Raw genomic sequence first — 21,979 nt, 5'->3', positions numbered from 1 at the left:
TAGGAGATCACTGAGGGTATGGTCTCAAACTGGGTGTGGTAGCCTAGCCCCTTCCTCTTTCTCTCTTCCTGGCTTATGGTGTAAGTACTTTTGCTACACCATGTACTTCCACTGTGATGTGTTGCCTCACCATAGACCCACAACTGGAGCCAATTGATCATTGATTGCAACCTCCCAAATTATGATCCAAAATGAACCTCTTCTCTTTATAATTTAATTATATATTATTTTATAGTGATAGAAAGCTAATACACCCCAGGCAACTGAAACTACAGAAAGAGGGGATTACTATATCTCTTAAACTTCTTTGACTATTTCCACATTCCCTGTACATTGCTCTGTTTTAGTTCAGATTTCTGTTCTTTCTCTCCCATATTTCTTTTACAGACTTTCTACTATTCCATTCCAATTTATTATCTACACTGCTGTCTTTGATTTTTTTCAATATGCAAATGATTCTAAATCTTCAATATTTCCTAGTTGCTTTTGGGATGTTATCTGAATTTCTTACAGGTTGTGATTTGACCTGAGCCTGGCTATATGGACTCTTCACAGGCCATTCTTTCATGACATCTAGTCATGTCAGATTTGGGGTACTTAAATTGTTTAATTCCTCTTGGAATGTCCTTATTTTGACTGTGCTGGGGTCACAGGTGTGCGCCACCATACTGACGCCCAGTAAATAGTTAATGGGCATCAATGAATGATGATGAATATTAAATTAAAATTTTAGTGTGCCTAAAGTTTGTCTAACAATAGTTATTGCCAAACTGCTCTTCAGAAATGACTTATTTTCAACCAATTTCTACATTGATTTCCTTTACAGTTTTTCCACTAGGGAAGGTACATTTTTTTGCTGAGTTTTTAAAGAGTTTAAGTGTTTATAGTCCTAACTTTTCTTTGTTGTACTTGTTGCAGGGATTTCCTTCCACTCTTAGATTGTTGACTTTGGTTGTCTGTGAAACAAAGCTGCTTAATTTTTTTTTTTTTATTCAGATATACCAATCTTTCAATATCATGTTTAGGGAGTTCACAGCATTCCAAGATTATATTCACCTATGCTTTTTTCAAAAATACTTTTATACTTTGTTTTTAAACATTTACTGTGATTTTGTATAGGAAGCAGCCTTAATCCTGAGTACAGAATCTTTCCAGCCATAATGTTCTGTAAATATCTGGACATTATAGCTAGCCTCACCTTTATCATATTATCATTTATATACTTGAGTTATTGAGATTTATACCAAGTACTATCTAGGTGCCTAGATGTTATATATATATATATTATATATAATATTATAAAATATAATTGTAAATATAAAAGCATTGAATGATGATTCACAAGATGTTTAGAGAGAATCAGAAGAGTTTAGAAGAAACTATGTAATTTTATCTGGGTCTGGGAGAAATTTATGCATTCTAATCTATCTAAGAACATATTTTTAGGCATGGTCCACTTAAGAGAAGTAGAAAATTAAGACCAGTTTAAGTGAATACATTTTAGCAACAAAAGTTTTTTTTTTAATTAATTAAAGAAAAGAAAAATATAAGTACCTATGTGCCTGCCACCCAGGTTTTACAAATATTAGCTTTTAATATCACATTTCAGTTTTATTTTTAAAGAAATGGGTAACAAATCCTTGAGGCTTTCTGCACCACATTCATCCCTACTATCCTTCCCAGTGATAATCACTATCTGGAACTAATTTTTTTTTCCCTTCTGTGTTTTTCAGCCTCACAATTCAGCTTTTCAAACTTTACTTCAAATTTGGTGGTAAATGTTTACTCACTGTGATCAAGTCTAAAAGAAGAGACTTAGTGATCACACTTAGCAATATGTATCATTGCTTTCTATACATAGATGTGGAGTCTTATAAAGAATATCGTGATGTAGTACATCATCTCTGCTACATTTTTTCCCTCCATAGGGAATGTAGCTGTCCAATATCAGTTTTGGGGCCTAAATAAATATAACTAAATCTAGACCATTTATAGACTTTGCTGAGTTCTTATTATCCTAATTAAGCTGTACATACAGATTAGCAAGGATTACCTAATGTAATATATGCTGAACTGGAATGACTTACATTTCTTTTTTTTATCTCTTTAATGCTTGTTTATGAGTAGTGAGAATTGTAGAATTGAAGGATAGAAAAGGAGCTAGAGACACTCCTATTTGACTTCAATATTTTACATATAATATAACTTTTTTGTGGTACTGGAGATTAAACCTAGGACTTCATGCATGTTAAGCTCAAGCTCTGTCATTGAGCTATGCCCTCCAGCCCCCTACCCCTTTTATATTAAAGATGAAAAAACTGACACTAAGAATTTGACTTGATCAAAGCTTAAAAGTTAAGATATGATCTGAAATTTGGTGCTCTCACCACTTATTAGTGCTCAGTAAATTTAGTTAATAGTTTTGATGTAATTTTATGCAGAGATCTGCAATTTGAATTAAAATGTCAGAAAGTAGTATACCTTCACAATAAAATAATACCATGAATCTTTTTTTGGTGATTTTTTTCCAATCCATGTTTGTGTGTTTTTCTCACTTTCTCATTGTGTCATGAAACAGTATTTCTAAGTCCGTTTTTAGATATGTTTATGTTACTTATCGAATTTATATATATGCTCATGCTTAGGTTTAGAACTTGCACATTATAGTTTTAAGTATTTTAGGTAGTAGAGTTTTCATGTGTCAGGCTTTGTTTTTTAGTGCTTTTAGTAAAGTATTACTTGACTTAATATTTTTGAAGTTAGAAATACCTTTTCTCAGATGAAGTATTATCTTTTTTACTTGACTTATGAGGAAGTTTAACCTTCAAAATATTAAAAATATTGTAATATTTCCATTCAAACAAGATTCAGAATATAAATGGTTTCTACATTTAGTAATTTCCAATATTATGCTGCTTATATTTCTGATATCTCAATATATATATGTTATGTTGAAAGGAACCCTGAGATAAGATATCCTTGTGAACTTAATTTTGGAGTCTGTTAGCCACTATGTAGACTTGAACAACATCAAATATTAGCCTCTCAAGTATAGAAGTCTTTGCTTGGTAAAGCAAATAGCTAAAATATTATAAAACAGAACTTTTGATCTCTTATTTCCTCCCTAAGAATTATTTCAGTTTTAAAAATATTTCAACATCGCATACTCACAACAGGGAATAACAGAATGTCTACTCTTGAATCAGTGTAAGAATAAGGTAAATCACAATAAGCAGCATTCAGAGTCCATTTCCCAACAAGCTGATGGTGAGGCCAGAGTGAGAGAGAGAGAGAGAGAGAGAATTTTTCAATATTTATTTTTGGCGGACACAACATCTTTGTTTGTATGTGGTGCTGAGGATGGAACCCGGGCCGCACGCGTGCCAGGTGAGCGTGCTACCGCTTGAGCCACATCTCCAGCCCCTCTGTTTGTTATTATCTTGAATCCATGTGCTTGTAAACTATTTCAGAAAACTGTAGTCAATGTGATAAAGATACATGATTTTAATTACATTATCACATTGAACTGTTATTTTGATGTGAAGTTATAAAAATCTAATTAATTACAGTGCTTTCTCAATTTAAAATTATATACTTTAATTTTATATAATATTTACTCAACAAGTGGGGGATCAGAAAATATATTTATGTTGTATTTTTTAATAAAGGAAAATTCTGGTGGAAGAGACTGTGAAAAGTTGTGTGTGATGGTCGTGAAGGGCTGAGGGAATGTTAGTTATTATAGGCCTGCTGGGGAGCAGCAGGAGGAGACTGCTGAGCTGATTTACTTGAATTCTGTAATTTTAAGCAGAAAAAATTCCATTGTCAGATTTGTATAAACATGTTGTTAGGTTTTATTAATAACATGCAATTCATGACTTTAGTTAAAGGTAATCTTTTTGTTAGATGCAGAAACTAAATTATGATTGTAGTAGGCCTAAATGTGGTGGCATTCCAGGATGCCTTATTGAATGAGCCAGATTACCTGGCTACCTGATTTAGTGTGTGTGTATGTGTATATATATATATATATATATATATATATATATATATATATACACACACAGAGAGAGAGAGAGAGTAAATTTTAGGATAAACAAAACGGCTCAAGTTACTTTTGGAATAATAGTAATTATTTTTACAAAAGTTTGTATTTAAACTTTCCATGGAAACTGTTATGGCCTACTTCTTATTTATACTGAAACCTTGAGTAACTTAAACATGATAGAATAAAATAGTTCTGAAATATCAAATGCAATAAAAATTCAAAGCTTTGCTTATTGCAGGGTTGAGAAAAACTGAGAGCACTTAATTCTGAGCTACTTCATTTAAGGTATTTACTGAAAAGATTATTTTATTTTATTTTATAAAATTTTATTTTATTGAGGAATTTGGAGCCCGACCCCACAGTATGTAGATCGTAGCCGACTTTTTCTTCTATCAGACGCCGTGTCTCTGATTTGATATCAAGCTCCTTGATCCATTTTGAGTTAACTTTTGTGCATGGCGAGAGAAAGGGATTCAGTTTCATTTTGTTGCATATGGATTTCCAGTTTTCCCAGCACCATTTGTTGAAGATGCTATCCTTCCTCCATTGCATGCTTTTAGCCCCTTTATCAAATATAAGATAGTTGTAGTTTTGTGGATTGGTTTCTGTGTCCTCTATTCTGTACACCCATAGCACAACAGTTAATAACTAGAATTAACAAATGGGACTTACTCAAACTAAAAAGTTTTTTCTCAGCAAAAGAAACAATAAGAGAGGTAAATAGGGAGCCTACATCCTGGGAACAAATCTTTACTCCTCACACTTCAGATAGAGCCCTAATATCCAGAGTATACAAAGAACTCAAAAAATTAGACAACAAGATAACAAATAACCCAATCAACAAATGGGCCAAAGACATGAACAGACACTTCTCAGAGGAGGACATACAATCAATCAACAAGTACATGAAAAAATGCTCACCATCCCTAGCAGTCAGAGAAATGCAAATCAAAACCACCCTAAGATACCATCTCACTCCAGTAAGATTGGCAGCCATTATGAAGTCAAACAACAACAAGTGCTGGCGAGGATGTGGGGAAAAGGGTACACTTGTTCATTGTTGGTGGGACTGCAAATTGGTGCAGCCAATCTGGAAAGCAGTATGGAGATTTCTTGGAAAGCTGGGAATGGAACCACCATTTGACCCAGCTATTCCCCTTCTCGGTCTATTCCCTAAAGACCTAAATAGGGCATGCTACAGGGACACTGCTACATCGATGTTCATAGCAACACAATTCACAATAGCAAGACTGTGGAACCAACCTAGATGCCCTTCAATAGACGAATGGATTAAAAAAATGTGGCATTTATACACAATGGAGTATTACTCTGCATTAAGAAATGACAAAATCATAGAATTTGGAGGGAAATGGATGGCATTAGAGCAGATTATGCTAAGTGCAGCCAGCCAATCCCTAAAAAACAAATGCCAAATGTCTTCTTTGATATAAGGAGAGTAACTAAGAACAGAGTAGGGACGAAGAGCATGAGAAGAAGATTAACATTAAACAGGGACGAGAGGTGGGAGGGAAAGGGAGGGAGAAGGGAAATTGCATGGAAATGGAAGGAGACCCTCAGGGTTATACAAAATTACATACAAGAGGTAGTGAGGGGAAAGGGAAAAATAATACAAGGGGGAGATATGAACTGCAGTTGAGGGGGTAGAGAGAGAAAAGGGGAGGGGAGGGGAGGGGAGGGGGATAGTAAAGGATAGGAAAGGCAGCAGAATACAACAGACCCTAGTATGGCAATATATAAATCAATGGAAGTGTAACTGATGTGATTCTGCAATTTGTATATGGGGTAAAAATGGGAGTTCATAACCCACTTGAATCAAAGTGTGAAATATGATATATCAAGAACTATGTAATGTTTTGAACAACCAACAATAAAAAACACACACAAAAAAAATTTATTTTATTTTATAAAATTTTATTTTATTTTATAAAATTTTATTTTATAAAATTTCACAGTGTTTGAAATTATTTATATATTTATATCTTAACCCTGTTGGAAACTTTCCCCAGTGATGCCATTTGGTCTCCTCATTATTTCTTTCTTTCTTTTTTTCCTGATTATACTCTTCATGTTTTTTGTGGGGAGGATGGGGATTGAACTCAAGATTGAACTCAGGGGCACTTGACCACTGAGCCACATCCTCAGCCCTGTTTGTATTTTATTTAGAGACATGGTCTCACTGAGTTGCTTAGTACCTCACCATTGCTGAGGCTGGCTTTGAACTTGAGATTTTCTTACCTTAGCCTTCTGAGCCACTGGGATTACAGGTGTGCGTCACTCACTGTACCCAGCATACCCTTCATGTTTACTTTTAAAAGATTCTTGAAGTTTCATTCTTCCTTTTCCCCCTGGCTCTTCTCCCTCCTATGTGTGACATCCCTGAGCTATATTCCTAGTTGCAAAATGCTACAAAATTCATCTTTTCTGGATAGCCGTTCACTATATTGTGTTTAGGAAATGTTTTTCTACTTTTATCTCATTCTTGATATTTATTAATAGTTCAATTAATAATTTAGTTCTTCAAACAAAATAATAAAATTACGTTCTAAATATTTCCTAGCTTCCTTAGAAAGCAAATTCATAGTTGGAAAAGTTGATAATGCAGGTGAAATTTCCACATGGATACAGGTATATATACCTTACATACTACCTCATCTCCATAAATTCACTATCTGCTAAATTCTCTTTGGCATTCCCACTGGCCTCACCATCAGCTTGTTGGGAATGGACTCTGAATGCTGCTTATTGTGATTTACCTTATTCTTACACTGATTCAAGAGTAGACATTCTGTTATTCCCTGTAGTGAGTATGCGATGTTGAAATATTTAGATAAGATTAAGGTTTCTGGATAACAAAGGAAGTGAACATGCAGAATAAATTCATTTCTTTATAGTAAAAGTCAAAGTCCTTACTGTAGCCTATAAAAGTTATCTGAGGTGTGTCTGATCTCTTTTCCTTCTAGTCTACCTTTACCTCACTTGGTTTCACTACAGTGGCCTCCTTGTGGATACTTGGATGGTATCACATGTCCTGACCTTTATATTACACCATCTGTTCTCTCTTTCCCCTCAGGTACACGTGTAACTAAGTCCCTACTTCAAGTTCTTGCTCATATTTCACCTTCTGTGTGAGACCTGTCTTGATCTCCCTATATAGCTTCCCCCACTTCCTACCCCACTGGTGGTCCCCCTTATTTTGCTCTCTACTCTGTTCTTTATTCCAATGAACATAACTTTCTAACATACTCTATCACATGTTCTTGATGTATTTACTTTATCATTCTTTTTTTCTCTTGCCTCTAAAATGTAAGCTTAATAAAGAAGAAGTTTTGTGTGTTTGTGTTTTGTTTTGGTAGTAGTTGCTTTAATTAGCAGATTTTCCTTAGTACTTAACAACATTGGTATTTGGTGAATAGGAGTTGTCAGTGATTATCTAATAGATAACAAATTTGGTTTTTGTAAGACTTGAGTTTTTCTACCTTAGTAAGTGATCAATTCCTGGTCAGCCTCATATCTTTTTACTTTGCCCTTCTCTTTTTATGTGATCATTCGAATACATTTAGAATTTGAGAAGAAAAAAAAAGTCCACATCCAAGAAAACAATGCCTAGAAAAATTAGAAAACACTTTTTACTGCCATCTGAGTTCTGGTTTTTACTCTCCTTGGGATAATTGCCAGTGAGAACAGAGTATACTTGTATTTATCCTGTAAAAATGTAGCATTTCCCTCTGGTCCTAACATGGCAGCTGTGTTAACCTTTGTCTTTGTCTCTGTATCCCCAGAGCAATTTTAATTCCCATATCCATGGTGATAATGGACTGTCTCACCTTTTACATTGTAGAAATATTCAGTCTGGAACAAACATAAGTTTTAATTGATGGACGGAATCACCAAGTTAATAAGACCAGTGTAATCAGTTTGTTCCTTTGTAACCTTTCTCAGGCTTAAGAAGGTCCTAAAAGTTAGGTGAATTTGGTTCACTCAGATTCTGTAACTGATGAATTGTGTAACCTTTGACAAATTATTTAACGTACCTGTCTTCAGTTTTAAAGTTGAGATAGACTGAATTTGTTGTTGTATTGTTGTTTGTTGGTTTGTTTTTAACTCTGGAGTTTATATCATCAGAAATGTTTTAAACTTTATGTTCTGGGAAGACTTTCAAAATATTTTAGCAATTAAGTTAATAATATTATTGTACTGCATTTAAGACTTAAATTTGTAAGGTACTACATATCTAGAAACAAAGTTGAGCCTACAACCTAGCAAGAATTCTTTTCTTATGTACTTTCATAAGATAAGCAGATTTGTAATAATCCCTAGAATTCATTTAACTAGAAAATTAAGTCTTTAACTGTGATAAGCAATTTAGGGTTAGTCTGTGTATCCTTAACTTCCTTTATGTTTTCTTTCCCTTTTTTCTTCTTTAGCTCTTAGGTTATCTATTGCACAATTTTATTTGCTTAGAGAACAAAGGATGATACTTTGTACTTTATTTGACTTTTGAATTTAAATTTACATTTTATTTATCATCTCTCCTACCATTCAACAAATTGTCTTGTATTTTGTAGATGCTTCTTAAATGCTGCTTGAGTAAATGAAGCTGCATTTATTTCTTTGCTTTTGTTTTCCTAATACTAAGTTAACAAAGAAAGTGATTTTAAACTTTTCTTCTTTTAAGAAAGGTGACTCTTGTGATGGTGGGACTTGATAATGCTGGCAAAACAGCAACAGCAAAAGGAATCCAAGGAGGTAAGCTGAAAATTATTCCAAAATCTAATAAATTATCCTGAATTTACATATTTATGCTAAATTGCTTTATCACATAATAATTGGGTTTATATAGTATGCACTCAGTTACTTTATATTCTTAATATACTTGAGACTTTCATGACTGGGTTCTAGCTTGTTAGTACCAGCCTAATATTAGGGTTCAGATTTCAATAGATGCAGAGAAACAGAGGCTCCTGGCGGTCTCTTTTTAGCTAGGAGGTTGGTGTCTTAAAACGTAAGGAGGGTAAATGCAAAAAAAAAATGACATACCCTTGTCTTTAACAACATCCATTTTCTACATGTATGTTCTTGGTCAGAATTTGGTCATATAGCTAGGTGACATAGAAGTAAAAATGTAGTTAGCATACCTCTGCACTTCTTGATGCTGTTTTTCAATGTAAAATGTATCAGTTGTTTGAGAATATTGCTCTCATTTTATCTGTGCTTACATTGCTCCCTCTGCCTAGAATGTTGTTCTCCCTCTGTTAGAATTATGTAGTGCTGCAGTCTGGCTGGGCACAATTCAGGAGCCACTTGTCAAAAGAAACTAACTTTATTTTTAGAACCACACACGATAAACAAAACAGCTCCTCAGGAAAAAACCCTCAGAGCCCAACTGCCACCACCGGCTTCCCACAAGCCACACACCCCAACAACCTCTTCCTCCCACAATCCTCCTGCTCTTGAGGCCGATTGGCTGGGTCGCATGGGTGGAGCCAAAAAAGTCCCCCAATGAGCAGCTCCGTGGTCTGAAAGGGCAGGGAAACAGCCCAATGAGCATCACCACAGAGGAGCCAATCAGCTAGATGTTGCTGGGGCCGCTGTGAGCCAATCATCAGCTGGCAGTCTGAAAGTTTGCTGGGGCCCCTTCAGCTCATCAGCTGGCAGTCTGAAAGTTTGCTGGGGCCCCTTAGGCTGTGGCTCTCAACAATGTAGCTTTATGACTTCACTCACATTTCTCTTCTCTGAAGCCTTTCTAGACTATAATTAATCCCTCCCTTCTTGAATTCCCTCACACTATCCTAAGTCTCTTTCATAGAACATAAAAATTCTGTTATCTTCAGTAATATTCTGTTTCTGTTTTGGCATTCAGTGTTCTGTGAGGATATCAACCATATTTTTATTGATCTTTGTACCATGATTCCTAGAAAATTTCTGTTATTGAATAGACATTCAATACACATTAGTTTCCTATCTCTGCTCCACAGTAGTGGATTTATTTTCATTTGTGATTTCCTCTGACTTGACTTAATTCATTCTCAAAGACAACTGCCTAGGGCTGGGGATATAGCTCAGATGGTAGAGTGTTTGTTCGTCTCACATGCACAAAGCCCTTGGTTCAATCCCCAGCACCACCAAAAAAAAAAAAAAAAAAAAAAAAAAGACAACTGCTTATTTGCTTATTTTGTCTGTGAAAACCAGTTCTGGCCAATACTAGCTCCATATTTTTAATGATGTACTGTGATACTGTTTCTTGAAAATCAGGCTGCTTATATTAGGTCTAATCTTGCTTTTTCTAGAAAATGAATATATAGCAAAAATGTGACTTTAAATATCTCTATTAACTTTCTCAGGCACTGTGTGAACTCTGCAGAGGTACTTGTTAAAAGAAAGTCATGCAGTGGAGATGTGTTTCTCAGTTATACCTAAGCCCAGAAAGTGCCTTTTACATTTATCTTCTTATGTTTTGCTCAATGTGGGAATCTTACTCTCTAAACTAAAGTTGGTCAGTATTATTTTCTGCAGTGGTGGGAATGGTCTGTATTTACTCTGTCCAGTAGGGTGGACCTGAAAAATCCATGTAGTTTTTGAGCACTTGAAATATAGCTTGTACAACTGAGAAAACAATTTTTAAATTTAATTTTATTTTAATTAATTTGAAGAGCCTCATGTAGTTTTTGCTACTGTTTTAATCATATAGTGCTACACAAAGTCCTAGAGTAGTAGTTATAGTAGATTCTAGTGATGTAGAGGGAATGGAGAAGACAAACATGAAACTTGAACCTATTTCTTTAAACAGCAGGTTCTACTAATCTTTCAAGGGTTATATCTTTTCAATTCCTTTGTTTTTATGTTCATATCTTTCTGAAAAGTATCTGTCATTCACTTTCATTGTAGAGATTTTTGCAAAATGAATTTTAATAAAGCATTTCTTCAGTCACCCTTAATAGTGTTCCAAATACCTTCATTGATTCTCTGTTCTCTGACTTTGGACCCCTCTTCAGTCTGGCTTCAGTCTGCATTTACAGTCTTAAGGATTAGCTTCAGTTTGTGGCTATTTTCTTGATTCTCCTTTCCCTTGTTTACATTATGCTTCTGCCTACCTAATTTTTAGGTCTAATTCCCATCTCCCCTGTGAATTTTTTTTTTTTTTAATGACCTTCAGGGATCTCTTGTTAATCCTTTTCTGTCATTACCACTCATTGACTGATATAATCATGTGCACCCTAGACTTTTTTTTTGCTGTCATATACAGAAGCGCTTCCCCTAAAAACAGAAACCCTTCAATTATACATTATTTGGAGCATCTAGTACATATACCTGTAGAAATAATGTAGTCTCTTTATTTTGTTTGCAAGCTGTTATCAAAAATTTTACTTAGTTGTAGCTCTAATTTATCTAGTTTAAAAGGTTTTTTTTTTTTTGTAGTTTCTCCTATATTTTGATTCTTCTAAATCATTTTATTCTTTAAATGCTTATCATTTTCTTTTTAACTCCACAGAATTTATCCCTAGGGTTGACTATGACATTGAAAGGTTGACACTTATTGTTTTTAAGTTGGAGAGGAAATAGCATTAACGACAAGAATTTATTCATTCATTTAACATATACTTACTGAATACCTATTAGGTGCTGGGATTATAGCAGCTTAAAAAATACAGAAATTTCTATCTTCATGGAATAAAAAATATAGTTGGATATTTTGTATTATATATATTTGTATTAGCCTCTTACCAAACCTGTATGTTTAGATGTAGTGTCTGTTGTATAAACAAGTGGTAAATATTCCATTTAGTATTTAAATGACATTAAAATACTAGAGTTAATGTTATTTAAAGTCTAAAGATTGTTCCTTTTGTGTCATTTTAAACAGAACACCCTGAAGATGTAGCTCCTACTGTTGGATTTTCTAAAATTGACCTTAGACAAGGAAAGTTTGAAGTCACCATCTTTGACTTGGGAGGTGGCAAAAGAATTCGGGGAATTTGGAAGAATTACTATGCTGAATCCTATGGGGTAATATTTGTTGTGGATTCCAGTGATGAAGAGAGAATGGAAGAGACAAAAGAGACAATGTCAGAAGTGTTAAGACATCCTAGGATATCTGGAAAGCCTGTATTGGTGTAAGTTACAGTGTCATTGTAAATTAGGGGCGGTGGCCTTAACAGATAGAGAAGTTGTCTGTTATAAAGTATTATATTAACTAAAATAGTTGTGCCCTAGTACAATAAAATGTATGTAATTAACTGAGAATTACTGATTATTGAGACCTTCTTATAAAATAGGGATAAGGAATTAAGATTGTGTTATGGAACAATTCTTATAATTAGATCTCCTGGGTATTCAAATATAAACTCATGTTTTAGTTGACAATTTTCTTTCTATCAAATTTACAGTTTGAAATTGTCTATTAACAAGATTCTAGAATAATTTAATTTTTTTTCCTCTTTTAATAACATATTTTGCCATTGTCCTTGTGTTGTTTTTTTTTGAGAAGATTCTTGTTTGCAAATTATTTAAATGGTTTATTTTTCTAATGCCACATTGATTTTGTAATATTTATTTCTTATTTTTCCATCTTACACATATGATCTGTGTCATTACCATCTTAGTCATACAGTTATATCATTTTGTCCCACTGCCTGAACATTTTTTAAGAACAAAGTGACAAACATCTTTTGTAGTCATAGCATTTATGTGTGGTAAATACCAGATGGTGCTATAGCTATGGTAGGTAGTAAAGTGAAATTCCTTAGTTTAAATTTCTCTTTAACTTGAAGCTAACTAAATATTGTCCTTACCTTCTTATTTCTTTTTCCTCATTCTTGTGATTCATTATTAAGGATTAAAAAAAATCAACTTATCATGTGGATAAATGAAAAAGTCTTAGTTCTCATTGTTCCTCAGGAGAATGAAGATTTTTTTAAGTAAGGCAGTTTGGAAGCTTTGATTACAAACGTTAAAAATCTAATTTTATCATTTATTGTTAAGCTTATACTTTAAAATTTTTATGGATTTAACTAATTAGGGAAGGTATGTGGTTTATATAATCAATACTGAATCTGAAGTAAAACTCTATTAGAGATATATATGAAAAGTTAGGTTGAATTGATCTCTACAGTGTTTAAGCAGAAAATCAGTGATTTCTAAAGTCAATGATATTAATGACTATTAAAAAAAAGATAGTAATGACTGTTGATCATTCATAAAATAGTTATATGTTTATACTTCAATAGTCATTTATTTTTCTTTTGTTCTTTTGTACATTTATTCATGCACGTACATATTAATTCATCAAGTTATTTATTGAGTGTCTATTCTGTGCCAGGCACTGTTCTGGTGAGGGGAATTTGTTTGGGAACAAAAATAGTGAAACTACATGTCTGACCTCTGGTGCTTATGTTTTAGTGGGTATAGTAATAAATAAAATTAACAAATTCTGTCATATTAAGTGATACATATATTGAAACAATGAAGTAGGTGAAGGAAGATCAGGATGCCTATAGTGGTGGTGACAAGGGCATTTTGCCCTTATAATTAAGATAATCATAGGAATATTACACTTAAGGTGATGGAGACAGTCTTACAGATTTCTGTGGAAAAGCACCAGGGCAGGAGCTTGCAATTATTAAGTGACTGGAGTGATTTCTGAGTAATTAGATAACTATGAGTAAAATATCTGCTTTCAGTTCTGTCTTCTCTCTCAGCCAGGGAATTTCCTGAGTAGAAGAAAAAAGTACACAACTCGGATGATTACTTCATCATTATAATTTTATAGTCAGTGAGAACTTAAAAAGATACGAGGATTAATTATGGATCAATAGTATGTTTATGAAATATGTCTTATTATTTTACTAACTTTTTTCAGAGGAGTTTTTTTCCCCAAAATGTATTTTAATTTTAATTGACATATAGAAATTGTACATGTTTGTGGGGTACAGTGGGATATTTCAATATTTGTATATAATGTGTACTTTGATTCAGATCAGGGTAATTGACATTGTTATTCCAAGATTTGTGTTTGTGGTGTGAACATTCAGTCCTATTAGCTGGAGGAGGTAAGTCACTGAAGATGCCTTTGGAGTATATGTTTTATATCTGGCAAGTGGAGTCTCTCTACCTCTCTGCTTCCTGATATGATGTATTCAGCCACTTTTCTTTGCCACAGTCTTCTGCCGTGATGTTTTCTCATTTTGATTCTAAAGAACGGAGCTGGCTATTTATGGATTGAGACCTTTGAAACTCTGAGCCCACAGATAAATTTTTTCTTCTCTAAAATTGTTTTTGTCAGGTTCTTTGGTCACAATAATGAAAAAAACTGACTAAAATAACATAGGTTTATTTCTGAATTCAGTATTCTATTCCTTTTGTCTATGTGTTTGTTTTGTGCCAGTATCATGCTGTTCTAGTTACTAAACCTTTGAACTAATGTTTTGAAATGAAGTGTGGTAATGCCCTCCAGCTTTGTTATTTTTGCTCAAGATTGCTTTGGCTCTTTGGGGTCTTTTGTGTTTCCATAAAAATTTTAGGGAGTTTTTTCCCAATATCTGTGAAAGAATATCAATGGTATTTTAATAGGAATTTCATAAAATCCATAAATTACTTTACATAGTATGGACATTTTAACAATATGAATTCTTATAATGCATAAGCATGGGATGTCTTTCAGTTTTTTTGTGTCCTGCTCAGTTTATTTCATGACTGTTTTGACATTTTCATTGTAAGGATCAATCACTCTCTTGATTGTATCTATTCCTAAATAGTTCATTTATTTATTTTTTTAAGCTAATGTGAATGGATTCCTTTCTTGACTTCTTTCTCAACAGTTTTCTTTTTGATATATATAGTAAAGCTACATATTTTTTTATGTTCATTTTGTGTCTTGCACCTTACTGATATTTTTTTTTTAACTCCATTGCTCTTTTTTTTTTTGGTACCAGGGATTGAACTCAGGGGCACTCAACCACTGAGTCACATCCCCAGCCCTGTTTTGTATTTTATTTAGATACAGGGTCTCACTGAGTTGCTTAGAGCCTCGCCATTACTGAGGCTGGCTTTGAACTCGCCCTCCTTGTGTCTCAGCTTCGTGAGCCACTGGGATTATAGGCATGCGACACTGCACCCAGCCTTTACTAGATTTGTTTATCAATTCTAGCAGTTTTTTGGTAGAGTCTTAAGGTTTTAAATCATGTAATTTTCTAACAGGGATAATTTAACTTCTTCCTTTTTAAATCTGAGTGTCGTTAATTTCTTTCTTTTGCCAAATTGCTTTGGCCAAAACCTTCAATACCATCTTGTATAAGGTTGATGAAAGTGGAAATCCTTGTCTTGTTTCTGTTCTTAGAGGAAATGATTCTGGCTTTTCCCATTCACTCTGATGTTATCTGTAGGCATTTTTGTTTGTTTGTTTGTTTGTTGCTGTTCTAATCCATGACAGCAGAATATGCACTTCAACTCATTGTATACAAATGGAGTACAATTTTTCATTTCTCTGGTTGTACGCAATGCAGTCACACCATTCATACAATCATACACTTACATAGGATAATAATATCCATTTCATTCCACCATCTTCCAACCCCATACCCCTTTCCCTGTCCTTTCTCCCTTTTGCTCAATCCAATGTTTCTCCATTCTTTCCTTGCCCCTCCTCCCTATTATGGATCAGTATCCTCTTATCACAGAAAACATTTGGCCTGATTGACTTCCTTTGCTTATCATGATACTCTCCAGTTCCATCCATTTGCCTGCAAATACCATAATTATATTATTCTTTAAGGCTGAGTAATATTTCATTTTGTTTATATACCAGAGTTTCTTTTTCCATTCATCTATTGAAGGACATCTAGGTTGGTTCCATAGTTTAGCTATTGTGAATTGAGCTGCTATGAACATTGATGTGGCTGCAACACTGTAGTATGTTTATTTTAAGTCCTTTGAGTATAGACTGAGGAGTGGGATAGCTGGGTCAAATGGTGGTTTCATTCCAAGTTTTCTAAGGACTCTCCATACTTCTTTCCGTAGTGGTTACACCAATTTGCAGTCCCACCAGTAGTAAATGAGTGTACCTTTTCCCCCGCATCCTCGCCAACACTTACAGTTGCTTGTATTCTTGATAATTACCATTCTGACTGGAGTGAGATGAAATCTTAGTTTTTATTTGCATTTCTTTAATCGCCAGAGATGTTGAACAGTTTTTCATATATTTGTTGATCGATTTTATATCTTATTTTGGCTGCTCAGTTCCTTAGCACATTTATTGATTGGGTTATTTGTGGTTTTTTGGTGTTAAGTTTTTTGAGTTCTTTGTATATCCCAGAGATTAGTGCTCTTATCTGATGGGTGTGTGATAAAGATTTTCTCCCATTCTGTAGTCTCTTTCTTCACATTACTGATTGTTTCCTTTGCTGAGAAAAAGCTTTTTAGTTTGAATCCATCCCATTTATTGATTCTTGATTTAATTTCTTGCACTTTAGGAGTCTTTTTAAGGAAGTCAGGTCTTAGCCAACATGATGAAGATTTGGGCCTACTTTTTTTTCTATTAGGTGCAGGGTCTTTGGTCTAATTCCTAGGCCCTTGATCCACTTTGAGTTGAGTCTTGTGCAGGGTGAGAGATAGAAATTTAATTTCGTTTTTGCTGCGTGTAGATTTCCAGTTTTTCCAGTACCATTTGTTGAAAGACAATTTTTTTCTCTAATGTATGTTTTTGGCACTTTTGTCTAGTGTTAGATAACTGTATTTATGTGGGTTTGTCTCTGTCATCTATTCTGTACCGTTGGTCTACAGGTCTATTTTGGTGCCAATACTATGCCGTTTTTATTACTGTAACTCTGTAGTATAGGTTCAGTTCTGGTATTGTGATGCCTTCTGCTTTATTCTTCTTGCTAAGAATTGCTTTAGCTATTCTGGGTTTCTTATTTTTCCAAATGAATTTCATGATTGCCTTTTCTATTTTTATGAGGAACATCATTGGGCTTTTAATTGGAATTGCTTTAAATTTGTATAATGCTTTTGGTAGTCTGGCCATTTTGACAATAATAATTTTGCCTATCTAAGAACAAGGGGGATTTTGTCATCTAAAATTTCTTTCTTTAGTATTCTGTAGTTTTCATTGTCGAGGTCTTTTCACCTTTTTTTTTAGGCTATTGTGAATGGTGTAGTTTTTCAAAATTCTCTTTCATGGGATTCATCACTGATATACAGAAATGCATTTGATTTATGGGTATTGATTTTATATCCTACTACTTTGCTGAATTCATTTATTACATCTAGAAGTTTTCTGGTTGAATTTTTTTGATCCTCTAAGTATAGAATCATGTCGTCTGCAAAGAGTAATAGTTTGAGTTTTTTTCCCTATGCATATCCCTTTAATTTCTTTTTTCTAGTTGCTCTGGCTAAAGTTTCAAGGACTATGTTGTTGAATAAAGTGGTGAGAGAGAGCATCCCTGACTTGTCCCAATTTTAGAGGAAATGCTTTCCATTTTTCTCCATTTGGAATGATGTTTGCTTTGGGCTTAGCATAGATAGCTTTTACAATGTTGAAGTATGTTCCTATTATCCCTAGTTTTCTAGTGTTTTGAACATGAAGAGGTGCTGTATTTTGTCAAATGCCCTTTCTGCATCTATTGAGATGATCATATGGTTCTTATCTTTAAGTCTGTTTATATGATGAATTATGTTTGTTGATTTCTATATGTTGAACTAACCTTGCATCCCTTGAATGAGCCCCATTCAATCATGGTACAGTATCTTTTTAATATGTTTTTGTGTGTGATTCGCCAGAATTTTATTGAATTTTTGCCTCTTGATGTGTCTTTGTCTGGTTTTGTTATCAGGGTGATATTAGCCTCATAGAATGAGTTTGGAAGGGTTCCCTCCTTTTGTTTTCATGGAGTAATTTGAGGAATATTGGTATTAGTTCTTCTTTGAAGGTCTTGTAGAACTCAGCTGAGAATTCATCTGGTCCTGGGTTTTTCTTAGTTGGTAAGCTTTTGAAGGCATCTTTTATTTCATTGTGTGAAACTGACCTGTTTAAATTATGTATGTCTTCCTGATTCAGTTTGGGTAGATCATGTTTCTAGACATGTCTGTGTCTTCAAGATTTTCTATTTTATTGGAGTATAAATTTTCAAAATAGTTTCTAATTATTTTTTGTATTTCAATAGTGACCATTGTGACATTTCCTTTTTCATCACAAATTTTAGTAATTTGAGTTTTCTCTCTCCTCTTCATTAACATGGTGAAGGGTTTGTCAATTTTATTTAATTTTCAAAGAACTAACTTTTCGGTTTAAGGTTTTTTTCAATTTTTTTTTTTGTTTCAATTTCATTGATGTCTGCTCTGATTTTAATTATTTCCTGTCTTCTACTGTTTTTGGTGTTGATTTGTTCTTCTTTTTCTAGGGCTTTGAGATGTATGAATGAGCTCAATGCAATGAACTTTCCTCTTAGTATTGCCTTCACAGTGTCCCAGAGATTTTGATATGTTTTATTGGTATTCTCATTTACCTCTAATAATTTTTTTATCTCCTCCCTATGTCTTCTGCTGTCCATTGTTCATTCAATAGTTTATTATTTCATTTCATACTCCAGGTATTGGAGTGGCTTCTATTTTTTATTTTATCATTGATTTCTAATTTCATCTTATCAGATTATGATCTCATAGAATGCAGGGTAATATCTCTATTTTTTTAAATTTGCTAAGAGTTGCTTTGTGGCATAGTATATGTCTATTTTAGAGAAGGATCCATGTGTTGCTGAAAAAGTGTATTTGCTCATTGATGGATGAAATATTCTATATATGTCTGTTAAGTCTAAGTTATTGATTTTATTATTGATTTCTGTAGTTTATTTAGTTTTTGTTTGGAAAATCTATCCAATGGTGAGAAAATGTGTTAAAGTCACCCAGTATTGTGTTGTAGTGTATTTGATTCTTGAAATTGAGAAGAGTTTGTTTGATGAATGTAGATGAGCCATTGTTTGGGGCATATATATTTATGATTATTATGTCTTATTGATATATGATTCCTTTAAGCAGTATGAAACATCCTTCTTTATCCCTTTTGATTAACTTTGGCTTGAAGTTCACTTTATCTGATATGAGGATGGAAACCCCTGCTTGTTTATGCAGTCCATGTGAGTGGTATGTTTTTTTCCTAACCTTTCACCTTCTGTCTGTGGATGTCTTTTCCTATGATTGAGTCTCTTGAAGGCAGCATTTTGTTGGGTCTTTTTTTAAATCCAGTCTTCCTGTCTGTCTTTTGATTGATGAGTTTAGGACATTAGCAATTGGTTATTATTGAGGTATGATTTGTATTCATGGTCATTTTGGTTTAATTTTGATTTTCAACTTGACTTGGTTTCTCCTTTGATTGGCTTTTTCATTAGTATAGTATAATAAGGTGATCACACCCCAACAGAGTAGATTTCTCGTCAGAACGTGTGAGCTGCCTGGTATAATAAAAGTCTGAAATGATCAGAAATAAAGATAAAGCCAGAAATTAGATAGAAAGAGGAGCATCTGATGGGTTTTCCAGTCCTGATAGGAGCTGGAAGTGAACAACTGAAAAATGGCTCCGATTCTTTCTTAAAGGGGTAGTACAAGCAAGGCAGGGATAAGATTTCAGTAGGAGAAGTCTTGGTTTGGTGCTTGCTTCTCAGTGTGGCAAGGGTCTTGCAGTAAACAGGTTGGTTGGCATTTTGGCAAGCCAAACCCATCTCCATGTGGCCTCAGTGGGTCATTTCCATCTCTGGAACTGTGCCTGAACTTGAGTGGTGAACTAGAACAAGGTTCCAATTTGAAGTAGGCATTCTCAAACCAGGGGGTTCCACCTGGGAGTTCCTACAACTGGGGTTCCCTGACTAATGGCTTCCACATCACTCAGTTTACCCATAGCTCTCCACAGTGTAGTTCCTACCTTTGCTGATTTTCATTGTTGTTTTTCGTTTCCTCCTCATGGAATATTTTTCTGAGGATGTTCTGTAGTGCAGGTTTTCTAGTTGTAAATTCTTTAAACTCTTGTTTATCATGGAAGATTTTTATTTCATCATCAAATCTGAAGCTTAATATTACTGGACATAAAATTCTTAGTTGGTATCCATTTTCTTTCATAGCTTCTTATATATTGTTCTAGGACCTCCCAGCTTTGAGGGTCAGGGTTGAGATCTCCTGAGATCCAAATTGATTTCTTCCTATATATAATCTGATACTTTTCTCTTGTGGTCTTTAAAATTCTGTCCTTATTCTGTATGCTAGGCATTTTCTTTATAATGTACCTTAGTGTGGATCTGTTGTCATTTAGTACTTGGTGTCCTGTAATGTAAGCCTCTTGTATTTGATTTTCCATTTCATTCTTCAGGTTTTGGAACTTTTCTGATATTATTTTATTCACAAGATTGTTCATTCCTTTGGTTTGTATCTCTGTGCCTTCCTCTATCCTGATAATTCTTAAATTTGGTCTTTTCATGTTATTCCATAATTCTTAGAAGTTCTGTTCATGTTTTCTTATCTTCACTGTATGGTCAACTTTATTTTCAAGATTATATTTTTTGTCTTCATTGCCTGAGTTTCTATCTTCCAAGTGATCTAGTCTGTTGGTGATGTTTTCTATTAAGTTTTTAATTTGGTTTATTGTTTCCTTCATTTCAAAGATTGCTGTCTGTTTTTGTCCCCCCCCCCCGAATCTGTCTTTATTGAAGTAATCTTATGCTGCCTGTGTTTGCTGTCTTATATCATCCTTTACTTTGCAGATCATTTTAATTATGTGTATTCTGAACTCCTTCTCTGACATTTCCTTTACTGTGTTATCAATGGATTCTATTATTATAGCATCTTGGTTTATTTGGGTCACTTTCTTCCCTTGTTTTTTCATGTTGTTCTTGTGTCTTCCCTCTAAGTAGAGCAGATCCAAGGTATTACAGTTTCTACCCTATAGACTTAACAGTATCCCTGCAGGTTTCCAATACCTTGACTTTAAGGGGCAGATCAATATTAACAGACTCCAGTACAAACAATATACAGCCTTTAGCCAAATATTTCCTTTAAGATGTTTACAGTTTTGCCACAATAAACAGATATTATGTGTTTGATTATTATCTACAATATAAACAGTAGGTTTGAGAAAGGGTCTACATTTTTTAATGATGGACAAAGAGAGAACCAGGGATAGGGTTGGATGTTGAGGATGTTACTGAGGATGAGATATTATTGAAGTAGGAGGTGAGAATGTAGAGGTATTAAATCATAGGAAGCATGAAAGAGGAATCAAAGGAAATTGGCTGTTAGCAGGAAAAAAGAAAGACATACCAGGGAGACAGATATGTGGAAGGAAAATATAGAGAAAGAGATGAAAATAAAATAAGATAGAATAAGATAAAATAAAATAAGAAAAACTGTAGAAATTAAAAAAAAAAATACAACAAAACTGTAATATACTATTCAGACATCCCAGTCCTCAGTAGCCTGATGCATGAAAAGTACTTGGTTTCACAAATGTTAGGGATGTCAGGGTAGGACAAGAAAGAAAAAAAAATCTCAAATGAAAATTGAATTATTGTTTCTGTTTGAGTTCCCTGCTTCCCTTCTCATCTGATAGGTGGTGTTGTCTGGATTTTGCTGTTATCTCCACCCTCTGGATGGTGAATATTACTAGGGTGTGAGGGTTAGTCTTGAAAATGGAAATCCTAGAGGCAAGGTGTAGCAGTGTGATGTGGGAGCCTGGTCTTGTCTGAGGACTCTACAATTCCTGGTCTCTAATTTAGTCTTTAAATTGTCTCTCTCTTGCCCCTGACCTTTTGACTACCCAATCAGGAACCTCTCTCTCCAGAGGTCCTGAGGGCTGTGTCCCTGTTGTGGAAAGCTGTTCTGTATCTGGAAGATCAGGACCAGGCATTGAGAGCTGCAGGCCAGCCACATAGCTGCAAG

The 21,979-nt window shown here is 34.2% G+C and overlaps 1 protein-coding gene across 2 annotated transcripts in view; it reads left to right on the top strand.

The window, feature by feature from the left end:
• The window catches only part of Arl13b (ARF like GTPase 13B), a 65,055-nt gene that overhangs the window by 5,648 nt on the left and 37,428 nt on the right, over positions 1–21,979 (top strand). For both annotated transcript variants that reach the window (XM_076867348.2, XM_076867347.2), the window contains exons 2-3: positions 8,745–8,815; positions 11,931–12,180. In XM_076867348.2, coding sequence (XP_076723463.2) covers positions 8,745–8,815; positions 11,931–12,180 — 321 coding nt within the window. The remainder of the gene's footprint in view (positions 1–8,744; positions 8,816–11,930; positions 12,181–21,979) is intronic.

The sequence above is a fragment of the Callospermophilus lateralis genome, chromosome 10 (genome assembly GCF_048772815.1).
Source record: "Callospermophilus lateralis isolate mCalLat2 chromosome 10, mCalLat2.hap1, whole genome shotgun sequence".
In the NCBI taxonomy this organism is placed as follows: domain Eukaryota; kingdom Metazoa; phylum Chordata; class Mammalia; order Rodentia; family Sciuridae; genus Callospermophilus; species Callospermophilus lateralis.
This window is presented reverse-complemented; position numbering and strand designations above follow the sequence as displayed.